Below are 21,941 nucleotides of genomic sequence, written 5' to 3' on the forward strand. Positions count from 1 at the left end.
GCTTATGGCTAAATTAGGGTAGAGTGTGGGTTTTTGATGTCTTTAATGTTATCTTTACTTTTTATCTATTTATTAATTTCTCTTTCTCACTGTCTATGTTTTAATGATGTAAAACCCCCCGGGAAACATCCCAGTTAAACGACGTTTAACTAAAGTCCTACAGGGTTTAGAGTCCCAGTTGACGGCGTTTCAACTAACACGTTAACAGAAACGTAAGTGAATTTTACAAGACAAACTGGAACCACTTTAAGGTCTTGTTTAGATCATTTACTTAGCTCTACATTCTTAAGAGAATGAAAAATTAATCATAAATAGTAAAGACTTTGCGGTATTCTGCTTTAGTAATGTAATTATATTAGTTGTGTTACCACCCCCACGCCACTAGAGGCAGTACCAACCCCGAAAAGATGCGACTAAGGAGCAGATTTAGAAGTACACCAAAAGCTACAGAATTTGGTAAAAATAGTGAGCTTTGCTGAAGTAATTAAAGACACAAGTTCAAATCCACGCTGAGAGTGGAACTCCTTCAATCAGTGCTCCTCCACAGCATTGATTAGCTAAGCAATGTAACGTGATCCTCTGCAGGAAGTGATGGCAAAGCGGGGCGTCATCACGACTTTACACAAGTGTGTCTTTACCTCTGCGGCAGAGGCTCCGCCGAACCCCTGAGATTGACTCATCGAACCCCTAGGGTTCGATCGAACCCAGGTTAAGAACCACTGGTTTAGATTTTGACATTCTTAACCCTTGTATGTAGAAATGGGGTCCAACTGACCCCACACATGTAAAACTTGTATCATTTGCCATAGTCTATGTTTGCCTCAGTCCTCGCACGCACAAGGGTTAAGAAAACTGTTGCAAGCTTACAAACTTGTCCTTGAAGCATATCGTCAGAAATCTTAATAAAACTGCTAATCAGACATTCTGTAATGCTCACAACAGAAGACCCAAAATTTCAGCCAGCACACAGTTTGAAGAAATCAATGGTTTATTTAGAATGGGGGTGTGGGATGACCAACAGCGGGACCAGGAACCACTGAGATTGGAGAAGCAGGTTAGTGGCTAGTACAGGGGTGGGCAACTCCAGGCCTCGACGGCCGGTCTCCTGCGACATGTAGATGCATCTCTACTTCAACACACCTGAGTCAAATAATGAGGTCATTAGTAGGACTCTGGAGAACTTGGCTGGAGTTAGGAGGTGATTCAGCTGTTGGATTCAAGTGTGTTGAACCAGGGAGACATCCAAGAGTTGCAAGACATCGGTCCTCGAGGACCAGGATTGCCCACCCCTGGGCTAGTAACTTAGTGTCAAATGTTCAAACAAGAAAGCCACTAACCTTCTCAGGAAGTTTAAAGGGAGCAGAGGTAGGTCCTTGGTTCCTCAGGGAAGCTGTGATGACTAACCACCTCCAGGGGCATTTATTCCAGTGAAAAAACTCAGGAGAAAACTGAGCTCAAATGTTGACAGGCCGTGGCAGGGTCAGAACTAAAGAGACAGATAAACTTATCTGGGGGGTCAGGCTGGAGTCCAAGGTCCGGGCACAGAAACAGGTCAGACTCTTGAAGGCAATCTTGGCAGACAATTCCAAGCGGCGAGACAGAAGGCGGAAGTCGAGAGGCTAAAACAGGGTTGTGTCCAGGAAACAGAGATGAGATGAGTAGAGTATCCGACGTGGGCCAGGCAAAGCAGGGAGATCCAAAAGGCAAAATGTGGTCAAGATTGTGGTCAGGCAAAGAGAGGTAATGCTGGATATCTACTCACACCAAAGGGCTTTCAAAAATCTGGCACTGTCTGAGGCTGAATATAACCGTTGGTGAGCAGGTGGATGGAAATGCCTGATTGCACTGCAACAGTGTGCAGGTGGTCCAGATGAGTTGATTGCAGCGGTGATGGCAGAGGAGGGAAACAGAGCAGGCAGACAGGCCAGAATCCTAACACATTTGTTGAGTTTGTACGAGAGAAGAACGATTTGTTTGATAAATGGTGCCATTCATATAAAGTTAAAACTATTGATGACCTAAAGTCACTCATTTTGTTGGAAGAGTTTAAAAAGTGTCTCCCTGATTGTGACTTATGTAGACGAACAGAAAGCATTATCTTTAACAAACGCAGCACTTTTGGCTGAGGAATTTATTTTGACTCACAAAAGTGTGTTTTCTTCACAGAATTCATTTCAGGAAAATTTATCAGAACGAAAAAATGCCTCTTCAAGATCAGTGAGTCAAAATGTGCCACCAGTTGCTTTAAAAGCAAACAATCGTGATTGCTTTTAATGCCACGCACCTGGACATTTAATTACTGCGTGCCCAGTCTTAAAGAAAAAAGAAACTAAAAGCATATAAACTCCTGTGGGTGTGGGGTTAATAAAGACAGCTTTCTAGCTGAATGTACACGGTGACATTCAACAAAAAAACTAAAGTTGATGTTCTGCAGTTTTTGCCATTTATTTTGTTGGGTTTTGTTTCTTTGACAGGTGAGTAAAAGGTGAAAGTTCCAATCACAATCCGTAGAGATACAGGTGATGTCACTTTTTTGTTAGAATCTGTGCTGCCTTTATCTAAAACATCATGTGGTTCAGACATTCTTGTGTGGGGAATAAAAATGAGCATCACCAAAGCCCTTTTGCATATGGTACACCTGTGTTCACCATTAGTTTCGGGACACGTTAAAGTAGCCGTGCATCTGCGATTACCAATTGAAGGAGTTTCCTTCATTCTTGGTAATGAGTTGGCTGGCGGAAAAGTGTTTCCTCCACCAGTAGTTGTTGTCCCAGTTTAGTTTACCCTCGTTGCTGAATTAGTTGCCATTTCGGATGAGTTTCTTGCATGCGCTTTTATGCGTGCGCAAGCTCGTAAAATGGGTGAAATTGTAGATTTGGTTGGGTCATTTATGGCTAGATTTGTTGAAACAGCTTTGTTCTGAATGACTGTAAAAACGTCATGTGATGTCTCAAATTATTCCTGCAGACATAACTTTGAGTTTGAACATGGGATGAGCTCGACTTTTCTCGACAACATCTATCTAGATGTTGTCGAGAAAAGTCGAGCTCAGCCCACTTCCCCATGCTGGAGATTTTAGTTTAATAGTAACAATAAATAAAGTTATCTTTAAAACTGATTACACAGGTGACATCAAGACCCAACAGTAGAGTCAGACGGTAATAAAATTAATCTGGTTGTGTGTGTTGTTATTGTGTCCTGCTTTAATTCTACTTTTTTCTATTTAATCATAAAAAATCATAGTCAGGCAGAAAGAGAGTTATGAAACAGGAAAAGCAGGTTTCCTGGAAAAAGAGGAAGTTTCCAGCCTGCAGTGATTAAAATAGTTCAGATTGCTCATTTTGAGCTCTAAAGGTTTAAAGAATAAAATCTAAACATTTTGAGTAATTGGATAAAACCCAGAGTAAAATACTTGAATTACTAATGATAACTTATAATTAAGCCAATAATTAATATTGGTTGATGTTGGTTTGATTATAAGAATACTTACTCTTATACTTATGGAAGTACTTAAAGGAGAAAGAAGTAACTGTAACATGGTGTCAAATAATTAGAATAATGAATTATTCTTGGTTTCTTTTCAGAAATGTCTGTAATAACTCACATCATGATTATAATAAGAGTAACTAATAAGTAATGATTATTATAAAATTATAAATGAATGCTAAATCAGAGAAACTAAAAGATTATAAATGTGATTTTGACATTGAACTTGAAATGGTGTAAAATGTGTAACTGTAACTAAAGGTCACTGATGTAGTGTTGGAGGTAGATGGTAGGTGAAAGGTCAGGGGGAAAGAGGAACTGATAGGAGAGCGGAGGTGACCAAGACATTAGGACATTAGAACAGACATCAGGTCATGTCCAAAGATGGTAACGGATATGAGATCATCGGTCCAAGCAGTCAGCCAATGCAAATGCACCAAAAGGGTGGATAAACCCTTTATAAGGTGGGTGCAAAAGAGGAATCTTTGGTTGGATCCTTCAGGCAGCTTCGAGCCAAGATCGAGATGGACAAAGAACTCTGCAGCTGAAGAAGAGCCGGAGCCACAGAGCCGAAGACTGTTCTGCACATGGGGACCAACCCATTAGCCCCGCAACATGTGGCTTCAAATTGCATTTCTTTCAGCAGCTGGGTCCGGACCCCAAAGACAAAGACCAAGGCAAAGATGAAGATAAAGACAAAGGCAAAGAACAAAGGCAAAGAGGAAGAACTGGTGTGTTCCTTCCATGAGACCAGCTCATCTACACCTCGAAGGACCAGAAAGATCATGAGACGAGGAGAAAGGAGCTGCAGAGCTGCAAGACAAGAAGGAGAGGACCGCTACGCACATGAGGAAGTCACCCTGAGGCCCGAGATCTGCCGCTCTGACTCAGTACTCTTCCTGTACTGGGAGCCTCCTGCTGCTGCAACACCTTTTTCATCATCAGGCCAGTTCTGGGGTTCAAAATGCCAAACACCGTCCGTCCCTCTCAAAGTTTTCCTTTTTTAGTTCACAGTGTCAGCATTAGGGAAAGATAGGCTAGATTATTGATTTTACTTATTTGATTATTTCTGCTACTGATTTAAGCTGTACTGACCCTTGCAAAATTGCCTTACTAATAAAAATACTTAGCATTAAGAAAATCTAAAAGATGTTGTGGACATTCAATTAATGAGTCACCTTAAAGTTCTTTGATGGTTGTAAAATAGCTATGAAGTTTGATTCTGGGAGGAGAAAGTGGAAAATGTTTTATAGGTTGCTTTTAGCCAAAACTAAAACAACACCCTTGGGACTCGCCCGAATCACTAAAACCTACCTGGTTCAGTAACAAGTGCAAGTTGTAATAAAGAGAAAGAGCGACCGTTAACAGGTGTGCTCTGTGAAACTAGTTGATTGTGGGCTGCTCGATCTGGCTAATTCACAGAGTGAAAAAGGGTGGGACATCTGGATGGAGGTCGTTAGAAACCAGGCTAGTCTTTCTCGCACCCAGCTTAAACAGAGTTTACTTCAGTTCTGGGTAGGGTAAATCTCGGCAGATTTAGGAAACTCAATTCACGCGTTAGACGGAGAGCTGGGAGCAACATCTCCTTCCTCTCAGAAGAGGAAGTAGAGAGAGAGAAGGGGGGGGGGAGGTGTTGTGCAACAAACGTTGCACAACACCTCCCCAGCAGAATGATCAGCAGAATGATCAGTCATTGATTTCTTGTTTCTCTGTTGCAGATGAGTGGATTTAAAGCCCAGGTGACATATTTTGTTAAACTGTGTTGTGATTAAGTCTTGGTCCCCAGACTCAGGTGATTTGCATAAAATGTTAAAAAAAATAAAGTAAATATTGTTTCGCAAACAAAAATTTAATTGAATACTTAGGGCTGTGTTCAATTCTTGTGAATGGGGGTGTTACGATTGGCGTCATAAAGTTAATTATGTAAACATCCCGGACGAGCCCCCAATTCATGTTACGACCGATCTAGGGGTGGCCAGATCGCAACATGAAGGCTCCATCCTTTTCAAATCTCAACAACCGACACACACGAAGTTGAACAGCTTATAATATATATGATTTATTTTAAAAAGATGTATTTTTGATTGAGATGTTACAAGTGGAGCATATGGCAGATTGCACACTAAAACCAAACTTCAAATTTAAAAGGACGCTCAAAATTTGGCGCCACCAGCACTACCGCACTAAACAATGCTTTAGCAGACTCAAACGCAACCTGACAAGAAGACCAAACAAATTCAGTCAGCGGACTAACTACAGCTAAAATATTTCTACAAAACCCTTAATAAAAATCACACATTCCCAAATATCGAAGTAGAGCTTTTTTTCCCCCCAAGATTTAAAAGCAACTTTAATTCTTAACAATCCAAATTCCAAAAATTATTGAGAAAATTAATCATGAAACAAATGTATATTTTCTTCTGAATTTTAGCAAATTTTGAAAGAAAAAAAAAGAAATACAACCCCCCCCCTTTCCTAGATGGGGGTCAGGAAGTAACTGCAGCCCGTTTACTGTTGATCCAGCTTCAAAATGCCTAAAGTCTGTGTCGTGTACGGTTGTAACAACCATTCTAAAAGAACGCTAAACATTATTTTCATGTTACAAAGGTAGTTGGTCATATGGAAGTTAATTTTAAAAAACTTACTGAAAAAAGTGGATCAACAATCTACAGCTAAAACCAGGAGGTGCAGAAACTAACCGTTTGCAGCGCCCACTTTCTAACAGGTAAGGATCGCATCGTTTAAATTGTATTTTCAGATTTTTTACTGGACAGTTACTTAGAAAGACGAGTATTCATATGTAAGGTAAGATGTATTACTTTTATGCCCTAGCTTGGTCGAACCATGTTTTTAATGTGGTTTCTGTAGACCGCTGCGAATGGTTGACCTAGATTGTAGAAATGCAGTATGACTCACCATTAGCATACAACTTCAGCATGAATTTGGGTTTACAGAAGCTAAATAAATTATTTACAAGTAGACCCAAGCATATAGAAATAATATGGGGTAGCTTGTTGTTTGCATTAGTGATAGCATTGTTATCAGACTAATTATTTAAAATAGCACAACTCACTACTCACCTGGACAGAAACAAGTCGACAGACATTTATGCTTCGTTTGATCCTAAATGTTTGACCCAACCTGAAACAAAATAATTCCTTCCGGGCTATTGAAAGTTTTTATCTGGCTTGTCGTATAATACAAGATCTACAGCACAAGATAGTTATGTTGATCGCCTCAACGCCGAGTAAATCCTCAAGATTATATGACAAGTCCTTTTTGCCAAGACAATATGGATCATATCTGAAATATACACGTATTTGTTGGAGATACCTAGTCTGTTTCAGCCTATTTAGGGCATTAGCGTTCTTGCTGTGATTCATTTTGCTCTATTTTGAACTGGAGAAATCCACTTATAGAAATCCATATCTGAATTTTGCACGTCATCATGGTCACATGTCTGCAACCCAGCAATACATTTCAGGAGTTGATTGGAAATTCACTTATCTATTTATACAGATATATCTGCACATTTTCAAACTACAGGATCAGTAGTGCAGCCCAACCCACAAAACCTCAGTACCTATATAGGAACATTCCTTTGCTTCTTTGTGTGCAGCACAAAGGTACTTCACAAATGCATAAGAAATGACAACTCTTTTCCAATGTGCTGTAAAGAAGTTGCTTATGTTCTCTTTACATCGCAATTCCTGAAAGATTCAACCACAAACCAATAAGAAAAAAGAAAGAATCTGTCTTCTAACAGTTTTAAGGTCTTTGAGGAAGCAAAGAGTTCATCATCATCTGACCTTTACCCTCTTAGGCAAACCAAGAAAATCTCAAGGAAACTTACAATACCAGAAGCATGTTTTGGTTTAACATTGTAGGACGTCTTCTCCTTGGCTTGTCTGAAACACTCTTCTGCTGCTTTTAACCTGCAAAACACACATTTTAGAGTGAAAATAAGTACAGACATAAGCAAAATTATTCCTACTTATGAAGCCGTTTAAAATTTTTAACATTGAAACCACAAAATTTAATGTTAATTGGGATTTTATGTGATAGCCTAAAACAAAGAAAGGCATGACTACACAGTGGAAAAACGGTACGTCATCTTTTTTAAAATTAAAAGAATAAAGTCTCAAGTGCATTTTTATTACAATTCAATTCAGTTTATTTATAGCACCAATTCACAACTGTCGTCCCAAAGCACTTTACAAAAAAATAATTTCAGTTCAGTCACACATACATTCCAGTTGACCATACTAATCAAACAGTAAAGTATGCTCAATCAATCATTTCCTGCAGATTGAATGGATTGCAGCATTCAATCCTACTGGATGAACACATACACTTGCATTGTGTTGTTGACTTTACAGCAATCTATCATAAAGAGCATGTTCTCTATACATATATGAATTCCATTTGGCTGTGATACCTTCCTGAATGGCTGAGATAATGCTGCCATCCACTAATCATTATTAACTTTGATCTTTCATGAACATAAAAAAAACCATATATCACATCATCGGTTTCGTTTTTCTGTCTCTGCTCTGTCTCCTCAAACCCCCATTTGGTTGCGGCAGACGGGTACTTGTACTGAGCCAGGTTCTGCTGGAGTTTATTTTCTCCAGTGTGGAGTATATAAAATTCCCTTCTCACCCTCCACGGGTGGTCTCTCTCATCCTCTGAGCTCGGGTCCTCTACCAGAGGCCTGGGAGCTTGAGGTTCTCCTCCAGTATCTTGGCTGTGCCTAGAACTGCACATTTCTGGACTGAGATGTCTGATGTTGTTCCTGGGATCTGTTTGAGCCACTGCTCCAGTTTGGGGGTGACTGCCCCGAGGGCCCCGATGACCACAGGCACCACTGTGGTCAGTGGCATGAAGAAAGTCATTGTTAAAAGAAAACCATAAAAATCCTGTTTGCAGTTTTCCAGAAGCCATGTTGGACACACTAAACATGCGAAAGAATGAGCTTTGGTCAAATCAGAACAAAGTGAAACTTTCTGGTCACAATGAAAAATGTGGAGAACTAACACTGCACATCACTCTGAACTAGAGGTGTGCCGATCGATCGGCCACCAATCATAATCGGTCGATTTCCGTGAAAAAGTGTATGATCGGTGATCACCGATCATGGTCTCTTGTTGCCGATCACCAGTATCTCATTCACAGCCTGCGTGTGCAGCTGATCTCCTCTTTCCTTCACACTGCTCAAGCGCGCAGCAACAAATCCGAGAAGGACCTCGCTGCAGCCAACAGAAAGGGCCGAGGACGGACCACTGTCAGTCTCATATCTTATTTGGAAATGGGACCATTGCACTCCTGAAGTGAAGGGGGCGCTTTTCCTATATTATCCGCGGTCTCCCGTTTTAATTTTCTTTTAAAATCTGTGATATATCTTCACCTTTAGAAAGGATTTTCACTCTCAGCATGTATTTAAACTTCTCTCTTTTATTTACTTCAGCGCAGCTCACAGTTTTTAACAAATTCCGCAACTTTCTGTGTACTTCTAAATCTGCTTCTTAGTCGCATCTTTTCGGGCCTGCTACTGCCTCTAATGTCGTGGGGGTGGTAACACAACTAATTTAATTACATTACTTAATCAGAATACCACTACGTCTTTATTATTTACTCTTAATTTCGGCATTACTGGCAAAGATAAATTGTATTATAAAACACCATATTTTTTCATTTTCTTAAGAATGTAGGGCTAATTAAATGACATAAACAATACTTTTATACATTACAAATAATGTCTATATATCTCCATCAATTATAGGCGGCAGTGTTGTGGTCAAGACCACCTAACCCGAGACCAAGACAAGACCAAGACCAGAGTGAAATATGATCAAAATTGCTTCTCAAACTGATCTGAAAGATCCGTATTCCCATAAAAAGACCTAGATATTAAATACTTGATAAATTTTACCAATATTAAAAGCAGAACAAACTTTTTTTTCTGCTTTGCTTCCATCTCTGTGCTACAATCCGCGGTGGTCTGGTGCCATCCCTAAAAAGATAACACCCTGGGCATTTGCCTATATTGCTCATGTCAGAAACCACCACTCTCTGTACCATTTAACATAGCAATTGAGGTAATGCCCAGATGGAAAATAACGCTCAACTATGAACACAGACCAAGGAGCAACAAGCAAGAAGTAACCAAACAGAAGGCGCTCATCGTGACTGTTCTCACTCTCTCTCCCACTACATGAAGCCAGGTAGTCTGACTTCATGGCAGACATTACAGCTGCCACTTTGAACAAAAACAATCTAAGAGCAATGTGCATGCTCTGCATGCTCTTTCGTTCTTGTGTTTTAGTTATTTGTTAGTAGAGTCTCTGAACAGTTCTTAAAGATATAGTCAGTGTTTTCAGCAAACTTGAGCTGACTGTCCAGGAATGACTTGAGGTATTTAAAATTTGCTACAGTTTCAACAGGTTGGCCATCAAGTGAAACTGGAATCACTTTCAGGTCTTGTTTATCTCATTTAATTAGCTCTACTTCTTTAAGAAAATGAAAAGGTATGTTCTTTTGTGAGGGAATTTATATTTTATGGTTCCAGTAATGCCAGAATTAATAATAAATAATAAAGACTTTGTGGTATTCTGATTTAGTAATGTAATTAGATTAGTTGTGTTACCTGGTTGTAAAAACCTGGGTTGTTATTCTTCTGTGTACCTAATAATTTGTTTTATTATTGACTTTTGCTCAATTAAATTTCTTACATATAGATTGCAAATTGTATTTTTATTATAGTTGATCATGTTATTTTTCATGTCTCCTTATTTATTTTGTTCCTCCTATAATTAATGGAGATATATAGATATTATTTATAATGTATAAAAGTATTATTTATGTCAATTAATTAGCTACATCCTTAAAGTGAAAAAATATGGTGTTTTATAAGATAATTTATCTTTACAGTGCCAGTAATGTAAAAAGTAATAGTGGTAGATGCTGTGGTATTCTGATTTAGTAACGTAATTGTATTAGTTGTGTTACCATCCCCATGCCACTAGAGGCAGTAGCAAGCCCAAAAAGATGCAACTAAGGAGCAGATTTAGAAGTGCACCGAAAGCTACAGAATTTGTTAAAAAAAACTGTGAGCTACGCTGAAGTAAATAAGAGAGAGAAGTTGAAATACAGGCTGAGAGTGAAAATCCATCCTAAAGATGAAAATATATCACAGATTTCAAAACAAAATAAAAACGGGAACCCGCAGATAATATAGGAAATAGTGCCCCCTTCACTTCCGGAGTGCAATGGTTCCATTTCCAAATAAGTTATGAGACTGACAGTGGTCCGTCTCCACCCATTTCTGCATAGACATAATATAAGAGTAGACCCCGCATTGGCCGCTCCGGCGCAGGAAATACAGCGGCCATCTTGGAGCGGTATACCCTCCTACTTTACTTTTCATTTAATGAGGGTGGTATCCTCTCTCATTCTGCTATGTCTCTATGTGGCCATCCTGGGCTACTATTGTACTTTGCTCAATCCAAACAGCAGAAGATGCCTCAGCACTGAGGGATATTGTTGTTCGGATCGATGGATTATTGATGTGAGGGCTCCACAGACAACATTTCACAAGTAAGATGGACATATTATTGTGTATATATTGTGATTAGAATATTACTTTACTGTATTTATGTCCACCGGCGAGATACCAGCTAATATTAGCTACAGTGCTTGGTGTAATACGGGTTCAGCCCCGCTATGAAGGCTAACTGAGATTCTGTACATCTAAAAAAAAAATATTATTCTCTAACATTGACTTAGAAGTCAATGTTAGAGAATAATAATTTTTTTTATTATTATATTTTCTAATATCCTTGTGTCAGATAACGTATTATCTGACACAAGAGTCTATATTAGAAAGGAAACAATATAACACATATTATAAAACTTATATTATGTGTTATAACATTCACCAGCAAAGTTTACACAGGTGGTGTAATGGATAGTGAACCATTTAAATTAAGTTATCTAAATTATTCAAATTTGAAGACTATTTATTGTAAATTAAAGGATGTTGCAGATTGTTTAATGATATTTATCTGTTTTGATTACCACTGTTGGTGGTTTGTACTTTGTTTTGTTTAATTGTATTTGCACTTTGTAAAGTTTTTTTTTTGTTATGTACCTCACGGGCTGCCGTAGCTAAATGAGGGCAGGCCCTATAAAAGCTGGCAAATCATTGTATCAATGAATGACTTCAACAAACTGTCAGAGATGTGCTTGGCACTGTTAACACTTAGTGTTCCCCGGTGAAAGCAGCGAGGTACGTTTCATTTTTGTTTTGTTTGTGTTGTAAGTTTATGTTTATATTCTAATATTTGTATCTGTTTAGTTTTCACGGTGACTATGGTGACTGAGATGGGTGTGGTGACTGTCTGATGATCCACATCAAAGGAAATAAACATTGAAAATCACCCGTAGAGACCACGCAAATTAATTCATGTGCTGGGGAGCTGCAACAGGTGGTAAAGACTATTATTTATATGTAATTCTTTCACTAGTAAGATACATCCCAAATCTTCCGTTTTTGTTTTGAAGGTTTCATATAGACACGATATGAGGAAGAAGAGGGAGATATCTATAAAGAGAGACGGATTCACTGCAGCACGGATGAATCTCACATCAAATTTTGGACTCAATCTCAGCTGCTGAATCTGAGATTGCTGAAAAAAAAAAAAAAAAAAAAAAATATATATATATATATATATATATATATATATATATATATATATATATACCTTGAGATTCTTATGTTGTTTTTTTATGTATAAAAAAAAAAAATTCCCCTCTCACCCTCCGCGGGTGGTCTCTTTCATCCTCTGAGCTCGGGTCCTCTACCAGAGGCCTGGGAGCTTGAGGGTTCTGCGCAGTATCTTGGCTGTGCCTAGAACTGCACATTTCTGGACTGAGATGTCTGATGTTGTTCCTGGGATCTGTTTGAGCCACTGCTCCAGTTTGGGGGTGACTGCCCCGAGGGCCCCGATGACCACAGGCACCACTGTGGTCTTCACCTTCCAGGCCTTCTCCAGTTCCTCTCTGAGGCCCTGGTATTTCTCCAGTTTCTCATGCTCCTTTTTCCTGATGTTGTGGTCACTTGGTATTGCTACATCCACCACTAACTTTCCTCTGTTCTTTATCCACCACCACAATGTCCGGTTGGTTCTCCATTACCATCTTGTCTGTCTGGATCTGGAAGTCCCACAGGATCTTAGCTCGGTCATTCTCCACCACCTTTGGGGGTGTCCCCCATTTTGACCTCGGGGCTTCCAGTCCATATTCTGCACAGATGTTCCTGTACACTATGCCCGCCACTTGGTTATGTCGTTCCATGTACGCTTTCCCTGCCAGCATCTTGCACCCTGCTGTTATGTGCTGGACTGTCTCAGAGGCCTCCTTGCACAACCTACACCTTGGGTCTTGTCTGGTGTGGTAGATCTGAGCCTCTATTGCTCTGGTGTTCAGGGCCTGTTCCTGGGCGGCCAGGATGAGGGCCTCCGTGCTGTCCTTGAGTCCAGCTTTCTCCAGCCATTGGTAGGATTTCCTGATATCAGCCACTTCAGTTATTTGTCGGTGGTACATCCCATGTAGGGGCTTGTCTTCCCATGATGGTTCCTCCAGCACCTCGTCCTCTGTTCCCCATTGTCTGAGACATTCGCTGAGCACATCGTCCGTTGAGGCTTTGTCCTTGATGTATTTATGGATCTTGGATGTTTCATCCTGGACAGTGGCTCCAAACACAAGATAACATCAGGAGGGCACTTCACATTGTAGATCATATTCAAAATAAAAAAACTAAAGCTATTTTAATTAGTCTCGATGCAGAGAAAGCTTTTGACAACGTAAGCTGGAACTTCTTATACAAAGCACATGAAAATTTTGGTTTTAATGAAAAAGCTGTACAATTTGTGAGGTCCTTGTACCTATCACCAATGGCCAGAATCAAGATCAATGGAAATCTATCTGATACCATAAAATTAGAGCGCTCTACACGTCAGGGTTGTTGTTTATCACTAACATTATTTGCAATTTATATTGGAGCACTGGCACAATATATAAAGCAACATAAGAATCTCAAGGGTATTGATAAACATGACGAGTCTCATGTAATAGGTTTGCTTGCAGATGATGCCATTTGCTCAGGTCCTTTGCAGACTCCAACAAGTTTTCTTCCAGAATGGTCCTGCATTTGGCTCCATCCATCTTCCCATCAATTTTAACCATCTTCCCTGTCCCTGCTGATGAAAAGCAGGCCTGAACCATGATGCTGCCACCACCATGTTTGTCAGTGGGAATAGTGTGTTTAGGGTGATGAGCTATGTTGCTTTTATGCCAAACATATCGTTTTGCATTGTGGCCAAAAAGTTTGATTTTGGCTTCATCTGACCAGAACTCCTTCTTCCACATGTTTGGTGCGATTCCCAGGTGGCTTGTGGAAAAGTTTAAGTGAGACTTTTTTTGGGATATCTTTGAGAAATGGCTTTCTTCTTATCGCTCTTCCATAAAGGCCAGATTTGTGCAGTGTACGACTGATTGTTGTCATATGGACAGACTCTCCCACCTCAGCTGTACATCTCTGCAGTTCATCCAGAGTGATCATGGGCCTCTTGGCTGCATCTCTGATCAGTTTTCTCCTTGTTTGAGGTGAAAGTTTAGAGGGACGGCCAGGTCTTGGTAGATTTGCAGTGGTCTTCTGACACTCCTTCCATTTCAATATGATCGCTTGCTCAGTGCTCCTTGAGATGTTTAAAGCTTGCGAAACATTTTTGTATCCAAATCCAGCTTTAAACTTCTCCTCAACAGTATCTGGGATCTGCCTGCTGTGTTCCTTGGTCTTCATGATGCTCTCTGCGTTTTAAACATAACCCTGATGTAATGATCAGAACTTGAGGACCCGAAATTTCAGTCAGACACACAGAAAAAGTTAATAAGTACTTTAATTAGGGATAGGGGTATAGGACAGGCAACCAATGGAGTTCCTTTCAGAGGGTCAGGCAGAGAACGATGGTCAGGGCACAGAAAAAGGTTCCAAACTTACAAACGATCACAGGCAGACTAAATCCAAGGGCGAGGCAAGAGGCAGTAGTCGGAAGGCAGAAACAGGGTCACGTCCAGGAAACAGAGGCCAGAGGAGTATCCAATGAGGGCTAGGCAAGGCAGGGAAATCCGAGGGGCAGAAAAGAGTTCAGATCGTGGTCAGGTCAGGAAGGAATGCTGGATCTTTACTCACACGGTGGCTTTCAAAAATCTGGCACCGTCTGCCCTCCTGAGAGCGAATATAACTGCTGGTGACCAGGTGGGAGACATGAGCCTGATTGCGCTCCAGCGCAGCAGCATGCAGGTGAACCAGATGAGCTTGATGAGAGGTGAGTGCAAAGGAGAACATGGCAGGCAGACGGGCCAGAAACATTACACCTGAGACCATCACAGAGCAGGTGCATTTATATGGGGACTTGATTACACACAGGTGGATTCTACGTATCAGTCATTTAGGACAACACTGGATCATTCAGAGATTTCACTGAACGTCTGGAGTGAGTTTGCTGCCCTGAAAGTAAAGGGGCCAAATAATATTGCACGCCCCACTTTGCAGTTTTTTATTTGTTAAAAAAGTTTAAAATATCCAATAAATTTCATTCCACCTCATGATTGTGTCCCACTTGTTTGTTCATTCTTCACAAAATAATAAAAATTTTAGGTCTTTATATTTGAAGCCTGAAAAGCATCAAAAGGTTGAAAAGTTCAAGGGGGCCTAATACTTTGACAAGGCACTGTATCTGTTAGAAAATACAGGCACTAACAAATTGGATATTAAAACAAAATGGGAAAGGGACTTGGGAATTATATTAACAGAAGAATATCTGGAAGGTCTCTTGGAAAATGCTGCACTTAAAAATTACTGTTATTTATTTAAAATTATACTATTGGCAGCCAAAAAGGTAATCACCAGGAAATGGTGCCAACCTGAACCTCCTACTACAAAGGAATGGATACAGACCGTAAACTCATTATTTAAGACAGAGATTTTAACATACAGAGTAAGGACAAAGGAAGAGAAATGCCAAGACAAATTGGAAAAATGGACAAATGTCACATCAATGTTACAGGACTAATTCTGGATATAAAGGGTCCCCTTGTGTTATGTGTTATTTAACTAAAAGTCTCCCCCTAGAGTGTAGTTTTTTTTCTCATTTTGTTTTTTTCTCTCTTATAATTTCTGTGTAAATTGTACCTAAAAATGTCAATAAAAATAAAGTTATGAAAAAAGTTAATGTTACTCAATCAGTACATACTAATGTTTTTAAGTTTTGCATACAATTTTCAAGAAAACTCCACTTATTTTGCTTTAGTGTAGCATAGCATGCCTGTTTGAATTGTGCTAAGGTAAGTTAAATGGTTTAAGGCAAATCGAGTTCAATTAATTTATCAGATTTAACAGTATACACTCAATCCTTTTTGCCTTAGGTGTCTATACACTTTTATTTTCACCATCTGAAAATAAAAAATAGAAAATCTTCTATTTTCATAAGATAAAATAGAAATATATTTTAAGAATCTAAACCTAAAATCCATAAATAGGATAAGAGAAAAAAAAGATAGGAATGGAAGTAAAAAATAAAAGTTTGAGGAAAAAAGACATTTCTATGGTGAAGGAGTGGCAGGTAGTATTCTACCTTTCCTTGAGAATAGTTTTGTTCTCTTTTTTCCATTGGTCCTTGAAATCGGAGGAGAATTCATGCCAGATGGAAAATAAGGTGTTGGGGGAAACCTCCTTTTCTCCTGCTTTGGGCTTCACTGAATAGAACACCGTCAGCTCTAAGAACCTATAGAGAACAGACACATTCACAATGTCATTTTTTTCTATATTTAACAACCAGAGAGAGATAAGCTACAGTTCCTAAATTTGTCTTACTTTTTGAAATAAGATTTTGTGAAAAAATATATCTTTAAAAATACACAAAGTATAAAGTAATCACAATGATACGCAGGAAGCTGTGACATCAATAAACAGAAAAAAAACAAAGCCTGAGCTTACAGTTTGTGAGTGCTGCTGAGTTGAGCGTCCAGGATCTCTAGTTCACTTTTAGCTAACAAAGGAAGAAAAGTTTGAAATTCAGTTTCATTTGTTTATTTTTTGGTAGCACACAGCAAAAGTCAGTACACACATTCACTCCAATACACACAGTAGCGGTTCAGACAGTGTCTGTCTCCTGCCCTGTTCTTGCATTTCATCACAGAACCAGTACTGAAAATGCTGTAATGTAATCTTACATCTTTGCCTTCCTGAGACAGTGTGTTTTTTTTTCAAAGATGAATAGGAAATAGCCTTTCAGGAAAGAGGCCAAAAGGCCTGGCTGAAAGAAGTCTGCTGGAAAATGAGGAAAGACCCCTCCTGATAGCCTAATCATGGTTGATAGATTTACAGCATACCTTGTGCAAGAAACCCATCCATCTTCTCTTTGAAAGGCTGCACGTTATCCTCATCAGACACCTTGCAAACTTTTTCCACTTCCGATGTACATGCTAGTTAAAGTGATGAGTGTAAAACATCTGGGTTACACAAACAGCATTTATAAATAATAAAATAAGATTTGCATGTTGTGCCTCAGTGTATGATGTAATATTCACGTTCCTGACATTGTGTAAGAACATTGTATCCAGACTACACTGTGTGCACAATTATTAAGCAAGTTTTAATTTTGACCATATAATCATTTTATGCATATTTTCCAACTCCAAACAGTAAAAACTTGAATGCTTATTGAATATAAACACATCAGCTGTTGTGTATTTGTCTAATGAGGGAGAGTGGAGCCTCACCCTATATCAAGGTGTGCAGAATTATTAGGCACCTTCTTTTCCTCAGGCGAAATGGATCAAAAAAGAGATTTAAGAGACTCTGCAAAGTCACAAATTGTATAGTCTTTCAAAGGGCTGCAGCACTCTTGAAATTGCTGAGATATAGGGGTGTGATTACAGAACCATCAAACTTCTTGTCAACAGGGTTGCAAGAAATGTGTTGAGAAAAAAATGTGTAGATTAACTGCCAAAGATTTGAGAAGAATCAAACATGATTATCTTCCAGTGCTGTTATATTGCAGAATTGCAACCTACCTGGAGTTCCTAGAAGTACAAGATATTCAGAGCTCAGAAACATGGCCAAGGTAAGGAAGGATGAAACCCGAACACCACTGAACAAGACACCTAAGTTGAAACATCAAGACTGGGCCAAGAGAGATCTGAAGACAGATCTTTCAAGAGTTTTATGGACTGATCAGATGAGAGTGATCCTTGATGGACCAGATGGATGGGCCTGTGGAGGATCAGTGATGGGCACAGAGCTCCACTTCACATCAGACACCAGCAAGGTGGAGGCAGGTACTGGTATGGGCTGCTATTATTAAATAGCAGAAAGTTGAAAGTTGAGTCCAACTTTCAGGTTGAAGTTGGACTCAAAAAGTTGTACTTTTTGAGTCCAACTTTTTGCTGTACTCCAAAGCCTACTACTAGTTTTTAGAAGACACTTTCTTCACTTTCTTTAAAACAGCTGAAACACTGGATGCCTTTAAATCTCAACTTTAAACCCACCTGTTTAGAGTTGCTTATGGCTAAATTAGGGTTAGAGTACGGGTTTTGATGTCTTCGATGCTTTTAATGTTTTTATCTTTACCTTTAATGATGTAAAGCCCCCCAAAGAGGCGTGGGTCACAAAAATCCATGTAGGACGGCGAAGTTCTAGCGCAAAATTTCGTGTGACAGGTGAACGGAGCCTGGTGCTGCAAGGCTGGAGGCCTTGTCCTGTTAGGCGATGGGGCCTGGATAATACCCGTGTTAAACAGACGGCGGAGTCCGGTGACGACAGGCACTTAAATTCCGTAACAAAAGTGGGTAACACTTTATTTGAGGGGGGTGAATAAGACTGTCATGACACAGTTAAACGACATTTAACTAAAGTCCTGCGGGGTTTAGAGTCCCAGTTGACGGCGTTTCAACTAAAAACCTAGAGATTGGAGTCCTTGTCAAACAGCATTTTTGACTAAAGTCCCAGTAAGGACAGGAGTACGGGTGTTGTCCCCCCTGGTTGAAAAGGGGTGTGGGTTTTAATGTTCTTATCTTTTTTAATCTTTTTTTTTTCAAAATCTCTTTCTCTTTCTTACTGTTTATTCAATATCACATGCTGTTTTTATTTTTTTAAATTATGTAAAGCACTTTGAAATGCTTTGCTGCTGAAATGTGCAATACAAATAAAATTTGATTGATTGATTGATTGATTGATTGATTCAAGCAGTGGCACAGGAAAAAGTCTGCATCCTTCAAGAAGACCATGACTTTTATGCAGGACGATGCTCCATCACAAGCATCAAGTACTCCTCTAAATGGCTAGCCAGTAAAGGTCTGAAAGATGAAAGAATAATGAAGTGGTCCCCTTCCTCACCAGACCTAAACCCCATTAAAGACCTATGGGCCCTTATTAAATGGGATATTTACCATTGTAAATCTCATGGAAAACAGAACACATCTCTGAACAGTGTCTGTGTTCTGGTTGCTACTGCACAAAAAGACTGTCAAGAGATCAAGAAACTGACAGACTCCACGAATGTAAGTCTGTCAGTTCAACTGTTATTGAAAAGAAGGGTGGCTATATTGGTCACTGATTTATTTTTTAAATGTTACAAATGTTTGTCAATTTTGAGTTGTATGATTTTTATTCTCACTTTAACGGATGACAAACAGGTGAGATGGGGAAATTTTCAGTTTTAATTCAGTTGCATAATAATTCTGCACACTAATAGTTGCCCAATAATCGCGCACACATAGATATTGTCGTAAGAAAGCCAAAATCTCACTTTTACTTTCTTAAATATTCAGGCTTGAGAGATTATTGTTTGAGAGCACTGTAGTTGTTTAGTAATTAAAATAATCCTCAAAACTACAACTTGCGTAATAATTGTGCATACAACGTACAGCTTCTGATGGCAGATCAAACTGATTAAAACAATCTCTCTCTCAGATCCTTGGGTCATCATGACTGGACTCTGTTTCGTAGCAAAGTGGGATCTGGATTTGGTTTTATTCTACCTTTTTTTCCTTCTTTTTCTTCAATATTCTGATTTAATGGAGCATGAGTTTATTATTTTGTTTTTTTATATATGTGTGTTACCTCTGAGGTCCTTCCGGAGTCGAATGAAGTCCTTCTGAAAATCTTCAAATTTCATCTGTGAAACTTGGAACAGGTCATGGGGCTCAGGAAGAGGAAACACAGACGTCTCCTTCCCAGCATCCTTTTGATCAACACACATGCATATTAAACAGTATGAAAGATTGACAACAGGAAAGTAAAAATGCCAAATAAGAAATGCACAGGTTTGTCACTATAACAAAAATGTTGTGTGCAAAATGTTCATTTTTAAATGTCTATAAAGTAGTATATGGACACAATGTGTCAAAAAAATGTAGTAATGACTACCTACCAGCTACCTACCAGTTTTAACAGGTGGTCGTTTTGTTAGATCAGGATGATGCATTTAATAACTTGAGTACAGAAATAATAAATCATGGTTATGAAAACAGTGAAGTCCAGTCTTTGTTTTGCTGCTTTCTGACTTCAATATTTGTTGAAGTCAGAAATTGTTGGTGCTAGGGTTCACTAGAGGGAGCCCTACTCCTAATTATTTTGACCCCAAAGATAAAACGGTGAGATGGAGAAAGGAGTTGGGTGGAAGTCAAATAAAAGTATGTTTTATCTTTATTACTACCATAGACAATGGATTAACGGTCTCATCCCAGTCAAACAACTGTTGAAACCTGTGAAGCTGCAGAACAAAGACTGGGCATCACTTGTTTACTGATACCAGTGCCCTTGGTTTTCTTTTAACATCGTTGACTTCAAAAGCAATACCCAATATATTACCTTCATAAACTTTATAGATTTTTATATCAGCACCCATTGTTTCTGTCATTAATCTTGAAGATGTCAGTAATAAATTGAGTCTTTGAAACATCGCATCAGAGAATTGTATCTATTCTCTGTTCACTATACAGTGCATATCTGTCAGGTTGGATTCTGTTTTGGTTTCTGTTTTCTTTTGTTTTGGGAAGCCTGCTGCTTCCACATTCCCCCACCAGATGTCGCCTGTGAGCACAGCCCCTGGAGCAGCGCATGGGAGAACCTGGAGACACACCTGTGGTGCATTAGATGACAGATACTGTGGAGATTTAAGAAGCGGCGAGCTGACACGTCGTTGCCTGAGTGTTTGTTTATCCTGGTAATCAAACGTTCCAGTGAGAGGCCCTTTGAGTAAGCTCCCCGAAGTAATCCTGTCTGTGCTTTTTCTCCTCGTTAGGTTTTGCCTGAGGTTCTCGAGCGTTTCTCAAGAACGGAGTTTATGCTAACTCCTGCGAACCCCCTGTCTGCTTCCTCACAACGCCATTGGTATTACCAATCGGTTGCCTTCCTCGAGCACTCCCTTCCTGGTCCTTTGTTCCTTTGCACATAAACTGGGTTAATGCACACGTAGAATCTTGGTCCTCCAATTGTCACGCTACCTGTCTTTGTTCAGCATTTCCCTCGAGTACTCCGCCTGAAGAGATCTCCGAAAGTGAACTCCCTGATCTCTCCACAGTTCCCGTTGAGGACAATGATCTAGCTCCTGTATTCAGTAAGGATAAGGCTTTGTCACTTCCACCTCATCACCCGTATGATTGTGCCATTGATCTTCTGCCCGGCGCTCCTCTGCCTAACAGCCGTCTATATAACATTTCATGTCCTGAACACCAAACCATGGAGAAATACATCAACGATTCATTAGCAGCAGGTATTATTCGTTCATCCACCTCACCTCTTGGCGCAAGATTTTTCTTTGTGGGGAAAAAAGATGGTTCATTAAGACCCTGCATAGATTACAGAGGTTTAAACCAAATCACCATTAAAAATAAATATCCTCTTCCACTCCTCTCGTCAGCATTCGAACCGGTTCAGGGTGCAACCGTGTTCACAAAACTGGATCTCAGAAATGCTTACCATCTCCTCCGCATCCGAGAAGGAGATGAACGGAAAACCGCCTTCAAAATGTCTATGGGTCATTTTGAATACCTAGTCATGCCTTTTGGTCTTTCGAACACTCCTGCCTTTTTTCAAGCCCTTGTGAACGATGTTCTAAGAGACTTTATAAATGATTTCGTTTTTGTCTACTTGGATGACATTCTGATTTATTCCAGCTCCTTGAGAGAACACAAGTTACACGCTCGACAAGTTCTCCAGGTCTTCTGGAGAACTGACTCTATGTTAAAGTAGAGAAGTGTGAGTTTCATCAACCTTCAGTCACCTTCCTCAGATATGTCCTCGAGGGCGGACAGGTAAGACCGTTGGAGGATAAAATAAAAACTGTGTTGGAGTGGCCCAGACCAGAGACTCGTAAGCAGTTACAACGGTT

General features: G+C 39.6%; 1 protein-coding gene across 1 annotated transcript in view; it reads right to left on the minus strand.

The window, feature by feature from the left end:
* Positions 1–6,558: 6,558 nt before the first annotated feature.
* fmn2b (formin 2b) overlaps positions 6,559–21,941 on the minus strand; it is a 60,101-nt gene continuing 44,718 nt past the window's right edge. The window contains exons 10-15 of the mRNA XM_088016422.1: positions 19,670–19,790; positions 16,939–17,031; positions 16,544–16,595; positions 16,182–16,331; positions 7,345–7,421; positions 6,559–6,566 (exon numbers count right to left, since the gene is read on the minus strand). Of these exons, the coding sequence (XP_087872548.1) occupies positions 6,559–6,566; positions 7,345–7,421; positions 16,182–16,331; positions 16,544–16,595; positions 16,939–17,031; positions 19,670–19,790 (501 nt within the window). The remainder of the gene's footprint in view (positions 6,567–7,344; positions 7,422–16,181; positions 16,332–16,543; positions 16,596–16,938; positions 17,032–19,669; positions 19,791–21,941) is intronic.

Source organism: Poecilia mexicana, unplaced genomic scaffold, assembly GCF_051168715.1.
Source record: "Poecilia mexicana isolate PSO_F unplaced genomic scaffold, ASM5116871v1 scaffold_19, whole genome shotgun sequence".
Taxonomy (NCBI): Eukaryota; Metazoa; Chordata; class Actinopteri; order Cyprinodontiformes; family Poeciliidae; genus Poecilia; species Poecilia mexicana.